This window comes from Harpia harpyja, chromosome 20 (genome assembly GCF_026419915.1).
Source record: "Harpia harpyja isolate bHarHar1 chromosome 20, bHarHar1 primary haplotype, whole genome shotgun sequence".
NCBI lineage: Eukaryota > Metazoa > Chordata > Aves > Accipitriformes > Accipitridae > Harpia > Harpia harpyja.
In genome coordinates, this window is record NC_068959.1 from 21,024,942 (window position 1) to 21,037,426 (window position 12,485).

Consider the following 12,485-nt stretch of genomic DNA (forward strand, 5'->3'; position numbering starts at 1 on the left):
GGCACAGTGCTCCAGGTGTGGTCCCATTAAGAGACGAATTGAGGGCAACCACCTCTTCTTTTGACCTGCTGGCTACAATCTTACCAGTATAACCCAGTCAGTCTCCACCACAGCAAGGTGCACTGGGTACTAATGTTCAACCTGATGGTCCCCAAGTCCTTTTCTGCAAATTTATTGCACCCAGTGTTCCCAAATTTTGCACAAACAGTCCCAAAGCTGTGTGCCTGCTCCCCATGATGCCACACAGAAAAGCTATTTTAGAAATGACTTAGAGCTGCAAAAATGGTATTGAGCTCACTTCTCAAAGCAGGAAATTCAAGTGCCTCAATTACTTGCAGTGCAATCATCCAGAATTCAGAGGCACAGAAAAAAAACAAGTGCTGTAATCTAAAAATGCTCAAAAATAACTTCTCGCATTGGAAAAAGGCACACAGCTGATGACCAGATCTGGCCGTTTTCCACAGCTATAGGATGGAGTTGTGAATCAGAGCTGTGAATCACTGATTCAATAGCAAGCAGCCTGCCCTGCCCTGCTCCCTGTGCCTGGGGCAGGCAGACCTCAGAGCCCCCCCTTGCAGCCCTGCTCCCCACTCAGCGGCAGCCTTGGGTGCTGCTGCAGGGAGGCTGCCCGGAACGGAGGGGCTGGTTCCTATGGAAATGACTCCAAGGACTCGCTGTTTTTAATACAAATGCTGTTGACTCAATAGGTTTTTTTCTAAAACCCCATCCCCCATAGGATAGATTTTTTTTTCTCTCTCTTCAATTCTACTCCACACATCAAAGCTCAAAAAAGAGCTGGCTTTCATTTTCAGGCACGTTTCCAGCACAGCTAGGACTGGAGGGAAGGAAACAAACCCATGTTTGAAACAAACCCAGGGATGCAGCATCTTAGGGGGCTCAGGACATGGTGAACACAGAGCACGGGACAGCAGAGGCAGGTACAGCCAGTGCATGACCTGCAAATGCCTTCATTAAAACTGCCTACATGGAAATCGAGGAACGATGAAATGAAAGGCTTGCCCTGCAGCCTTGACACAGCCCCACCACATGCTGCATCACAAGGCTGCCCCATTACTGAGGACTTCCACAAGCATCCACCCGAGCAGCACAGAGTGGACCTGAGTGCTCTGCTGACTGGCTATTTTGTGGCACTCCCGACCACCACAACCCTTTTTAACTTCCACTTTGAGCACAGAATTATTCATTTCCTTGTGGGGTTGCTATGGAGCTCGTCACTATGGCAGCCAAAGGCCTTGCAAACATTTATTTGCACGACTGCCTGGTGGATTCCTGAAAAATTGTTTTCCTCACTCTGCAGCTGGAAACACAAGCCATAGCACCACAACAAACTGGAAAAGTTTATTCATGCCAGAGCAGTGCTGTCAGAATCCCAGGGGCTGAAGAGGACAGCCCAGCACCCTGCGGACGAGACCCTGGGACCCTGCAGTGCCTGGCAGGGCTCCTGGCAGCACTTTCCCTGGGGATTTCCCGAAGACACCCTCAGCATCCGCCCTCCTCTCTCATTTGGGGCTTTCTGGCTCCTATGGCAGTGGCCAGCACTGCTTCCACCCCACAGCACCGGCTGCTCCCAGGCATCCCCGCTCCAGGGAGGAGGATGTGGCTGGGGTTTGTTTCTCCTCTCAGCCTCTTCCCCTTTCACTCCTGTTTGCTCCACAGCTCTGGCTGCTGCTCCCACGCTCCCATCACCTGCACTGGCAGCTTGTCTGGGGCATCACTCTGCCCTCCCCTACGCACCCAGCTCCCAGGGCCAGGGGGGTATCTTCAAGCCCATTCCCCCAGTCCCATTCCTGGGCATCCCCTGGTCCCCCTCAGGCTGCCCCCCCCCAGCCTAACTCCCCCTGCACTGCTCTTTCCTCTCTCTCAGCTTCCCCTAAGCCCTCCCCACCCCCCGCCTCGCCACCTCCCACACACAGCTCCAGCTGGAGGCAGCAGCAGAAGTAAAACCTCCGCCTGCGCCGTTTCTTGGCTGGCAAAGCGACAAGCAAGAGGGAATGAATTCATCCCTGCCAGTGCTGAGTCTCCGCTGCGCTCAAGGTGTGCTGGGGACACAGACCCACGGCTGGGGATACAGACCCAGGGTCAGCATCCCTCTGTCCCAGCACCCACGCCAGCCTCCCATGGCCCCAGCCCACCACCCTCCCACCTCCTCCAACCTCTGAAAAAATGGCACCAGCTCCAAAATTGCCACTATTTCCTGCCCTTCTCCCTTCCTTAACAGAGGATGCTGCTGGCCCTTCCCCCACACTTCCCCAGCTCCCCACATTCCCTGCTGCTGCTGTAATGCAATTACAAGGGCTGGAGAGGACCTGGATGAGGCCCAGCTTTACGATCATGACTTTGCAAAGATGGGATTGAAAAATGTTAGCAGGCAAGCAGGGGGAAGATTTGCAGCCTCCCAAAGCACTGGCAGGTCGTTACATCCAGCCCATGGAGCTGCTGGGATGCTGCTCTGCCAGGCAGAGGCAGAACAAAAGGCCATGATGTCTCTAAAATGGGGACCAGGGGCAGTCCCCTCTCCTGGGGATTCTTCCAGCCCTCCTGGATGAGCCGGAGCTGAGACCATTATTATTTCACCCAGCCCATCCTGCTGCCATCTATGCCCCAAACATGCCAGGAAGGATATTTTGAGAAATTCTTTGGAAGGGTTTTTGTGCCTATTTGTCAGATCCCTGTGCCTCTGCAGCCAGCCATGGCATGTGCTCAGCTGTGCAGGAAGCAGATGGAGACAGAAAAATTAAACTAATACACATAGCACCTGCTAAATTACCTAAAATAGCATTTCTATACATAACACTGTGATGATGAAACTCCTGATATTCTGGGGGCTTTCCAGAATAAGAAATGTGTCCCATCACTAGGATATTTCCCTTTCTCCATAAAAGACTCTCCAGATTTTGTCCCACCTGGCAGGATCCAGCTGGCTCAGACTTCAAGGGCCATGACAAATGCAGATAAAGGGATTATTGGCCCAGGATGATCAATAAGGGAAGGAAACATTCCACTGAAGAGGGCTACATGACCTAGAAAGAAGCCCGTATACTGAATCTGCTGAGATGTGGGCTGTTAATAGACAAAAGGGTGAACACTGTGAACAGGAGTGCTCACTGGCATCGTGCACAGCATGGGGGACCAGCTCTGTGGTCTCTTAGCTAAGGAAGGGGAAGTAGGGTGGGACGAGGAGACATCACTACAAAACCTTCAGCTTTCAGTCTCAGGATTGGCTCAGCTCCAGAGGAAGGGGGGAAAGGAAAGCAGTTACCCAGGGACAACACCTGCTCCCAGTGTCAACACAGCTCCTGCCTGTCGCAGCGCCCCAAATCCACTCCAAAATTGCACCATGGGGCTGTAGCCCATGCTCAGAGCAAAGCTGGGCTCTAAGCAGCTTTGTAGTGCTTTAAAGCAGCATTTTCTCTGCACTGTTTGATGGGAAACCACAGTCCCATCTAAAGCCATGAGCTTCTGTGTGGTCTTCAACCTTTCCTGTTTCAAGACCCACCAGGGCAACCCCAAACCTGGCAGATGCAACTGTCTGACCCTTGCTGGCTTCCATGGTTTCCTCCAAGGTGTTTGCTGAGCAAAAGACACACAAACAGGCTGGGGGCTGGCATGGGCTGCATCATCAGGCATGAACAACCACCTTAAATACTCCCCAAAAAGGCAACTTCTCTCCCAGACTCCCCAGGACCTGGCACAAGCTAGTGATTTGAGCTCTGCAGCCCCAGAGGCTTTGGTGGGGGAAAACCCTCCCTTCACAGCAGAGCCCCTTTACTAGCACGACTCCTACTTCACTCAGAGGTCCACAGCCCACATTAAAGCACAGCGGCTCTCAATCTTAGGAGAGTGCTGTGTCACTTTTAGATTACGGCTGTTCCTGCAAAGCGATGACCTCAAAGGGATTTCCAGAGGGACCTGTGATTTTTCAGGCTACTGGGCTCCACTCACACCTTCCTGAGGCCCCGGGGTGGCAACTGAGAGCAGCTCCATGCTCTGCATGCTGCAGGAGCTGTGGAGGCATCACTCAATACTCAAGCATCTGAACAGGCAGACAAATGCGAACCAGCCAGAAGCAGCTGTAATTTTAGTCCAAAGACTGTTGCACCTCTTTTGATTCACTGCAGAACATGTGGAACCTCATCTGGCCAAGTGAGTACCACTACTGGCTTTAACTCTTGAGTGTGTTTGGGATGGAAACCTGAGGATTACAATTATTTCCTAAACTTCCCAGGGTGGCAGTTATTTCTACTGCTCCTCTTGTGCCTGTCAATGAGGAGCTGAGCGTGGGAAGCCTGCATAGCCCAGAAGTGCCAGCAGTTGGTCCCAGGGCTCCTGGCCTTCCCCAAGCCGCGATGACACCAGCTGTGGTGCACATCCCACTAGCTGCACATTCTCCAGGTTACACTGTCCTGACGATTGTCTCCTTTTCCCTTTTTCAGCCTTTTTCCCCCACACTGCCCATCCACTCGTTCAATTACCCCAGGCTTCTGGAAGCTGTTGAGCGGTTTCAACCAGATCCAATGGCCAGGTGGAAGTTTCTGACATGCTACTCTTCCACCATTTGCATGAAAATCAACCAAGAAAGACCTTCATTGGTGTCTGCTACTAGGGAAAGGCTCAGTTACCAGCCATGCTTGGCCCACTGGCTCTCCTGTCACTACTCATCATCACACGAGTGGCTGGAAATTGCAAAAGCTGCTTGTTCTGCTGCTACTTTGGAGCTGGGCACAGCCTGGGATGCTGTGTGGGAGGACAGTGGTGGTGGGGAGGGGCTCTGAGAAAGCAGGAGGCTGGAGATGCAGTGGGGGAATGGAGAAGAGGAGCGTAGGGAGACCCTCGCTGCATGGTGCATAGGAGGGTGGCAAGAGCAGATATTGTGGGGGGAAACATCAGGGACCTTGACCAGCTGGAGGAGTGGGCCCATGTGAACCTCCTGAAGCTCAACAAGGCCAAGTGCAAGGTCCTGCACCTGGGTGGCAGCAATTGCCAATGTCAATACAGTCTGCGGGATGAATGGATTGAGAGCAGCCCTGTGGAGAAGGACTGAGGGTACTGGTGGGTGACAAATGGGACACGAGTAGACAATGTGCGCTCGCAGCCCAGAAAGCCAAGAGTCTCCTGGACTGCATCACCAGCAGCGTGGCCAGCAGGTCAAGTGAGGTGATTGTTTCCCTCTGCTCCACTCTCCTGAGACCTCCCTGGAGCACTGTGTTCAGCTCTGGGGTCCCCAGCACAAAACAGACACGGGCCTGTGAGAGCAGGTCCAGAGGAGGCCACCGAAATGTTCCGAGGGTTGGAAAAGCTCTGCTATGCAGAGAGGCTGAGAGAGTTGGGGTTGTTGAGCCTGGAGAAGAGAAGGCTCTGGGGAGACCATACTGCAGCCTTTCAATATATAAAGGGGGTTTATAAGAAAGATGGAGAAAGACTTTTTACCGGAGTCTGTCATGAAAGGACAAGGGGCAAGGGTTTTAAAGTGAAAGAGGGTGGGGTTTGGGTTGGGCATAAGGAAGAAATGTTTTACAATGAGGGTGGTGAGACACTGGAACAGGTTTCCCAGAGAAGCTATGGATGCTCCATCCCTGGAAGTGTTCAAGGTCAGGTTGGACAAGACTTGGAGCAACCTCATCTAGTGAAGGATGTTCCTGCCCATGGCAGAAGGGTTTGAGTGGATGATCTTTGAAGGTCCCTTCCAACCCAAACCCTTCTGTGATTCTATGAAAAGATGCCAGAAGAGCCATGGTGGGGCATGAGAGGGATGGAGGGGTCACAGTCACAGGGACCTGGCTCTGCAACCCAGCGGAAGCACTGGAGGGAGACAACTGCTGCAGGCTGCAGCTTGGCTGGCGCCTCTGCCCAGCACACGCCAGTTTTCACAACATTTTCAATCAAAAAGTGGACAGAAGGTCAATCTGTCAGTGTTTACCCTGACATCCCCACTCGTGCAGGTGTGCATATGCTTTATAGCACTTGCTGCTGTATCCACTATAATGTTACACAAACTTGCAACGTAAATTCCTGTGGGGTTACGACACCTGCAGACACCCCTGTGGCTGGTGGGTTAGCAAGTATTTTTTTTAAGGAAGGACGTGCTAAAGCCTGCATCTCTGGCCAGCTGTCTTTCTGCTGTGTATCTGCCCCCACGCTGTGTAAACCCATGAATGTTCACGTCTCCCTCTGCCTCTGGCCCCAGCAGCTGTTTGCTCTGAGATGTCCCACCCGCACATACACATACAGGCTCCCCTTGGCGGGAGCGTGTCCTGGTACGCTGGGGTGCTGCTGTCTGACCACCCCAAACACACAGTAGAAGCCCCCTGAGCTGCAGCCACCCTTTGGCAGTACCTGCACGTTCTGATCACCAAGAATGCTCCTGAGAGCTTTAAGGACTATCCTTGGAACACCTTTTTTCCCCTCCCTGTCCCCCACCAGACACAGGCAGACTGTCGTTAGTCCTGCAAGCCCAACTCTTGGACCTCAGGCTTGAAAATGAAACAAAGAATGAAAAAAACATCCTTTCCTTCATAGCTTTCCTATGGGCACCTCCACTATCAGCTGCAAACCCCTTTTGCTGCACCCTCCTTCCTCCCTCTGCACAGCCTGGGTGATGATGGCCGGGGTCAGACAAGGTGGCCATGATGCTGTTTAACAGGTGAGCGAACATCACTATTGACTGTGTTCACCCTGGGAGAGGGAGACTGGCTCACAACAGCATTGGAAACCAGTAGCACAGGGAGATTTAGGATTAGAGAAAATAAATGGAGGGAGTGTGCGAAATGAGACTCTATATCTTCTTTGCATGCTTTGCTCCTCCCTCCCCTGGAGTGACCGGGGATTCCCACACTGCTCCCCACCTCCTTGGGAGTCCCCCGCCACGGTCTCTGGGGTGCCTCCTGCCTGGGATCTCCTTCCAGCTTACCCACATGGCCTGAGATTGTCCGCACTCCTCCTATGAGCTGCCCAGGACATACCGGCTTTTCCCAGCCCAGGACATCTCACCCTCCCATGCCCACCTGTGAGCAACACAGAGCCCTCACCACTCCTCCAGGAAGGAAATCCTGACTTGAGCCAGGTGTTTTCCTGAATAAACCATCACACAGAGATCAAAACAAAGAGCTACCAGTGTTATGCAAGTACCATGAACTTGCAGGGCACAAGCCCCGTCTCTGTTCCTTTGGCAACTAGTGAAAAAGCAACAAGATGTGTCCCTCGTACCAGTTCCAATCCCTGCATTGCACCCCCATACGAGCCTCCCCCCCCCCAGGGAAACCCCACACTGATGATCCCACACGGATGTCCTGTAACACTGTCAGACTGTACGTCTACTGCCCTTTGATCAATTCATTGCTGTGATCTCCACTACAGCCACTGATCTGATTTGTCTGGGAACAGCATCTGCTGCTCGGTATCATCCTGTACTCATTTACATTTGCCCAGAGACAGCATGGATGCTTTTTTTTTTTTAGAAAACAAAATACAAACATCATTAAATTAATTAATCTATCCTCCTGTTTCTCCCAAACAAGATTAATTGAGAATTGGTCTACTCAGTTCTGACTCCCTACCACATTTTCAGAGGATATTGTCTGAGCTCTTATTTCCTGAGCATGTGCACCAGAGCTCTCCTGTGTTTCCGAACAAAGAACAAATTCTCTTTGTTGTCCTGTAACAGCACTCTGAATGCAGCGATATATGAGATCGAGAGATGGTCCCTGCCTTACTGAGCTTACCCTGAGTTTTGCCAGGTTTCAGGTGCTCGGAGACATGTGGGATTTGTTTCAGTGGGTCGGAATATGCTCAGAAAAGACAGCATTGTTTCTTCTCCAACTCGCATGAAGACAGCAAAGGAGAAATCACAACATGGGTTTAAGCCTGCTTCCTGGCTTAGGGTCAGTGCCGGACTCCCTCCAGGATCCATTCAAACCACTAGCCTAAGCTGCCTTGTATTTATTGCTATTTAATTTGGGTCAGACAAATGCAGTTAAGAGCACATCCCTTTTTTTTCTTTTCAGCTAGAGGTGGCCTGTGTTCCCCAAGAGCCAAGCAGATCCCTGCTGTTCGGAGAGCTCATAGTCCTAGAGAGGTTCGCCTGTCAGCAGGAGACACAGTTGTACGTGAGCTAACATTGGAGAGAGTAACAGTGGGCAGGGCTCAGGCAGTTGCCCTTGCACCTTCTTTAATGCCTGTACTACCAACCAGTGCTTGGGGAATTCACCCACCAGACATCAAAACCCTGGGAAGAGCACAATGGGGAGTGAACTGCTCTCCGGGATTTGCCTGTTTGATCACCTGAGAGATGTCAGGGCTGGGCACTGAACACATAAAATAGCACCTTCTATTTCCATCCTGTAGTATTTTAACACTGGCTTAGAATAAACACATCTCCCTTGATTTAACTTAAAACAGGATAAAAGAAACAAAAAACCAAAATCAGTAAGAGCTGGTTTTATTGCAAATGTGGAATCTGCACATAGGCAGGTGGGCAAAACCAGCAGGAATTAAAATCCACTGAGTTACTTCAGTACCAGCCTGTGCTGGGACAAAGCCACTCTCCAAACCTGGCGGCCAGCCTGGGCAGCCAGTGCTATGGGAACTCCCACAACAGGCACCAACACAAGCCACTAGTGGCTGTTTCAGGGACTACTGTGGGCACCCAGGTCACAGATCACCAGGGGTAACATCACAGCTCCTGCACAAGAACCAACATGTTGTGCTAGTTTAGCTCCCCATGAACAGAGTCTGAGGCTGCCTTTCCTCCTGCCCTCTCTCTTCCCACCCCACAGGCTGCTGCTCCCACTTAGGCACTGAGAAGGGGCTGGAGCTTGTGAAGAGCTTCAGGCAGAGGCTGGGGTGAGGGTCACTGTCCCATGACCTGAGAAAAGGTCCCTGTCACTGAGTTAAGTAGGTCTGGACTGCATCAGCTCTGTGCCTTGAAGAGCTCTGGCATGATCCTAGAGGAGGGAGCAATAGAGCTTGCTCTGATGGGGCTCATTTACTTGCTTCTTGTAACAAAACTATTACAGCAGCTCTGGTGCACTTCTGTATTAACAGGGCTTTGTTAATTGTCATTTGAACTAGAGCGTAAATGGTGAGAAAGACTTTTCTTGATTAAAATGTTGTCAGTGATGGAGAATTCAACAGACCTCTGAGAAAAGTGTTCCAGCGATAACCTTGTTTTAAAGTCCATAGCTGGTTTCTAGTAGGAATGCTTTAACTACTTTACATCAAACCCTCACTCCATTTTAGCTTTGTCAGCTAGAGGAGCCTAGTAACAAAGTTTAATCGCTGCAACAAGTTGGCTACAGCAGTCTCTTCATTTTCTGTTAAACTAAATTATCAAGCCAGACCCAGAGAAAGGCTGAGACACAACCAGCTGCTGCAGATGTTTTAACTGTAAGCTCTGACACCAAAATCCAGAAACTGACACTCCCTGTGGCACCATTTAAACCTCCACAGGAGCTGCCTGAGTGGCTACCAGGAATGACAAAGCACAGAGGCATGAGCTCCTCTCTTAGTACCTGACCCAGCCAGCCATGGACACACAGCATCCCAATTTACTCCTGATTGCTCCAAGGGTATAATCCTTGGGTATGCCTCAAAAGATGTAATCTTTTCACACATAAATTATCCTGGAGCCAGTTTCCTCATACACAATAACCTCTGGTTGGGGTATTCACACAGGAAGGTGGACTCCCAGTTTAAGTCCTTTCTCACCCTAATGTTACTCAAGAAAGTGCACCCTTGGAAGAGGATCCCTGCCCTCGCTTATGAGCCAGGAGAGAAGATGGGAGAGGTGAAGGGCACCTGCTCAACATTTTCTTGCCAGTGCTTTCTCACTGTGGACCAAGAAAAGCAAACTTTGTTGGGCCAGAGGCAAGAGCGCACAGTCAAGAGAGGGGTACTCACTTGGGAGGCAGGTGTCTGCTCTGCTGGCAGGGCTTATCTTTTTGACATCACACGCAAATTGGCAAAAACTCAGCCATGGTTTTGAGAGCAAGACCAGACCTTAGGAGACATCCTTCCTGTGAGTGTCCTGACCCATTAGGTTTAATTTCTTCTTCCTTAGCCTCCATCTGCCCAGCTGCCCAGCTCCTGTGGGAAGCATGCAGAGGGCTCCTCACCTGGAAGAACTGATGAACCACTCCGTGTTGGTGATGGCACTTCCCAAGGAATGCAAGAAAGGTTCCAAACTCCCCAACAAATGGAGTTGGATCCAGGAGACCTAACCCTGACTCAGCCAGACTAGCCTACAGGAGAAAGCACATAGAGTGGCATTTCATGATGGACCTGCTCCTGCTGAGTTTGATGTTGCTGGGACACATTTCTCTCGAGGGGCCTTTGGGGACCTGGGTCTCATCCACTCAACATCTGACTGCCATGGGGGCTTACACAGCAGTTTGGCACTAGGTGCTCAAGCCAGAGCAGGCAATATACACTTCAGCAGCACAGAACTCGAGGCTCCATGGCTGGTAAAGGGACTCACACAGTGATTTCCAGTGGCCTCCAAGGAGGCTGAGGAATCAAGATTTTGGACTCAGAATCTAGTCTAAATGCTCAAAATCTGCTTTAGAGAGGAAGCCTTTCTCTTTGAATCATGTTTTCCAGTCCTTTAACCATTGTACGACTTCACCTGGAGTTCTCTCCGGTTCCTGACTGTCCTCCTTGAGCTGTAGACACCAAACCCCAAACCAGACACACCATTGCAAACAACCCACCACCAAACAGAACTGACAGAGAAGCTGACTCTTTGGCTGGACAATTCTCCCAATGACAGGGAACACCCATCCTCAGAGCTGCCAGTCAAGGACTTCCCAGCACTGAAAGTGTCACCCAAAGGAAAGAAACTTTCACTAGACACATACATGGAAAAAGAGGCACTTACCCACTCGTTCCAGGCCTCTGGGTCTGAGAGAAGCGCCAGTCTGTGTTAGGCTGAGCTTGCTGCAGAGAAAATAGAAGAGTTTTAATACCTCCATTCTTGCCTTTGAAAATGAAAGTGAACTGATCCTGGATTATTTGAGTCTGGAGTATCAGCGTGTTCTTTCCAAGTAAAGCAAATCAATTAGAACAAAAAGAAAGCTCCCCCTCCCCCTTTCTTGAGTATTTCTGAACCAGCATGAATACTAAAGAGCATGACAAAAACTATTCAGCGCATAATCTTCCAAAGCAGCTCAGGAAACCAGGCTGTGAAAGAAATGAAGCATGAAATAAACTGATAAGGGCATCAATTCAGCAGAAGCAATGGTACCAAAGTAATGAGCTTGGGGGGGTAGGGGGTGGCAGAGTTAATTGAGACTGAGAAAGATGCTTTTAATGCCAGAAGGTAAAATGATAACAGACCTTCCTAATCTGTCCTTCTTCTGTCCTTAAAAAGGCCTGCCTGAGATCTTGATTTCACACATTGTATTTGAATGACTTTTCCTAGGTGTTGTGGCCTCGGAGCACTACAGTATTTTTCTGTCCACAGAGAAAAGAATGAACTTCCGACAGCAAAAGAAAAAAGCATTATTTGTTTAGGAGATACAATAAACTTCGGACACAGCAGCACACTTTGTAACTTCATTAGTAAGCCCCTGTATCGCTTTCTGCCTGTGTTATTTTACCATCAGACAATGAACATTTTGTAAATAAGGAAGGACACAAAGCAGGCTTGCATATTCCTGTTTGAATCACGCCTTTGTGAAGAGCACTAAATAGCTGAACTGTATTCTGTCTGGAAGACGGCATACTTCCGAAAATAGTAATCTTCTTAATTAACTCCAGAATGATAACATGCTACCTGGAAAGGACAACATTTCTCTCAGTTACCTTAGGAATGAGCAGTTCATAGTCCAAACAGTGGAACATCAGTTTTATAGGATTATTCTGCTTGTACATGCAATTACTAAGGAAAAGTGAAGACGGGTACAGCTGACCTAGATTTTTATTTAGTAGATGTGATTTCACTAATTTCTCCACAGCTTTGATGAATCTCATGAAAGAATATATTAGAATAAATTACTCCCCTAAAATAGAGGCCCCACTGGTACCCATGTTGCATGCAAATTAAGCTGTTTAAATACTTGCCCTCCAGATTTCAGATACACATTTTTGCACATGCTGACACACAATCCTGCACTAGATAAGCCCTTCCCAATCTATATTTTGAACTCCTGTTGTAATTACCACTTTCAAATTTAGGGCAGGCATTTATGACGCAAAATTACTTTACTTTTTATATCCTAAAGTTATAAAAGCTACAGCTAAATACAGTCACCTACATCCGTATTTAGACATCTGAATACAAGTGGCTGAAGTTTTCAAAGCATGCCACTGCCTAGGTCTCTGCAAGCCCAAGGGCATGTAAGGTCACCAGGACCTTTGCGAAAAATGTCACCATGTTCAGTGCCGAATAGTGAATTCAGCCCCTCGCTCAAAACGACCAAGCTGGAAAATGATCCCTCGCCAGTGCACAATCAGTAATTAGTAACACTTGG

General features: G+C 49.6%; 1 protein-coding gene across 10 annotated transcripts in view; it reads right to left on the reverse strand.

The window, feature by feature from the left end:
- Window positions 1-12,485, reverse strand: part of LOC128155009 (protocadherin gamma-A4-like) — a 156,377-nt gene that overhangs the window by 11,383 nt on the left and 132,509 nt on the right. For all 10 annotated transcript variants that reach the window (XM_052816424.1, XM_052816422.1, XM_052816427.1 and 7 more), the window contains exon 2: window positions 10,892-10,950. In XM_052816424.1, coding sequence (XP_052672384.1) covers window positions 10,892-10,950 — 59 coding nt within the window. The remainder of the gene's footprint in view (window positions 1-10,891; window positions 10,951-12,485) is intronic.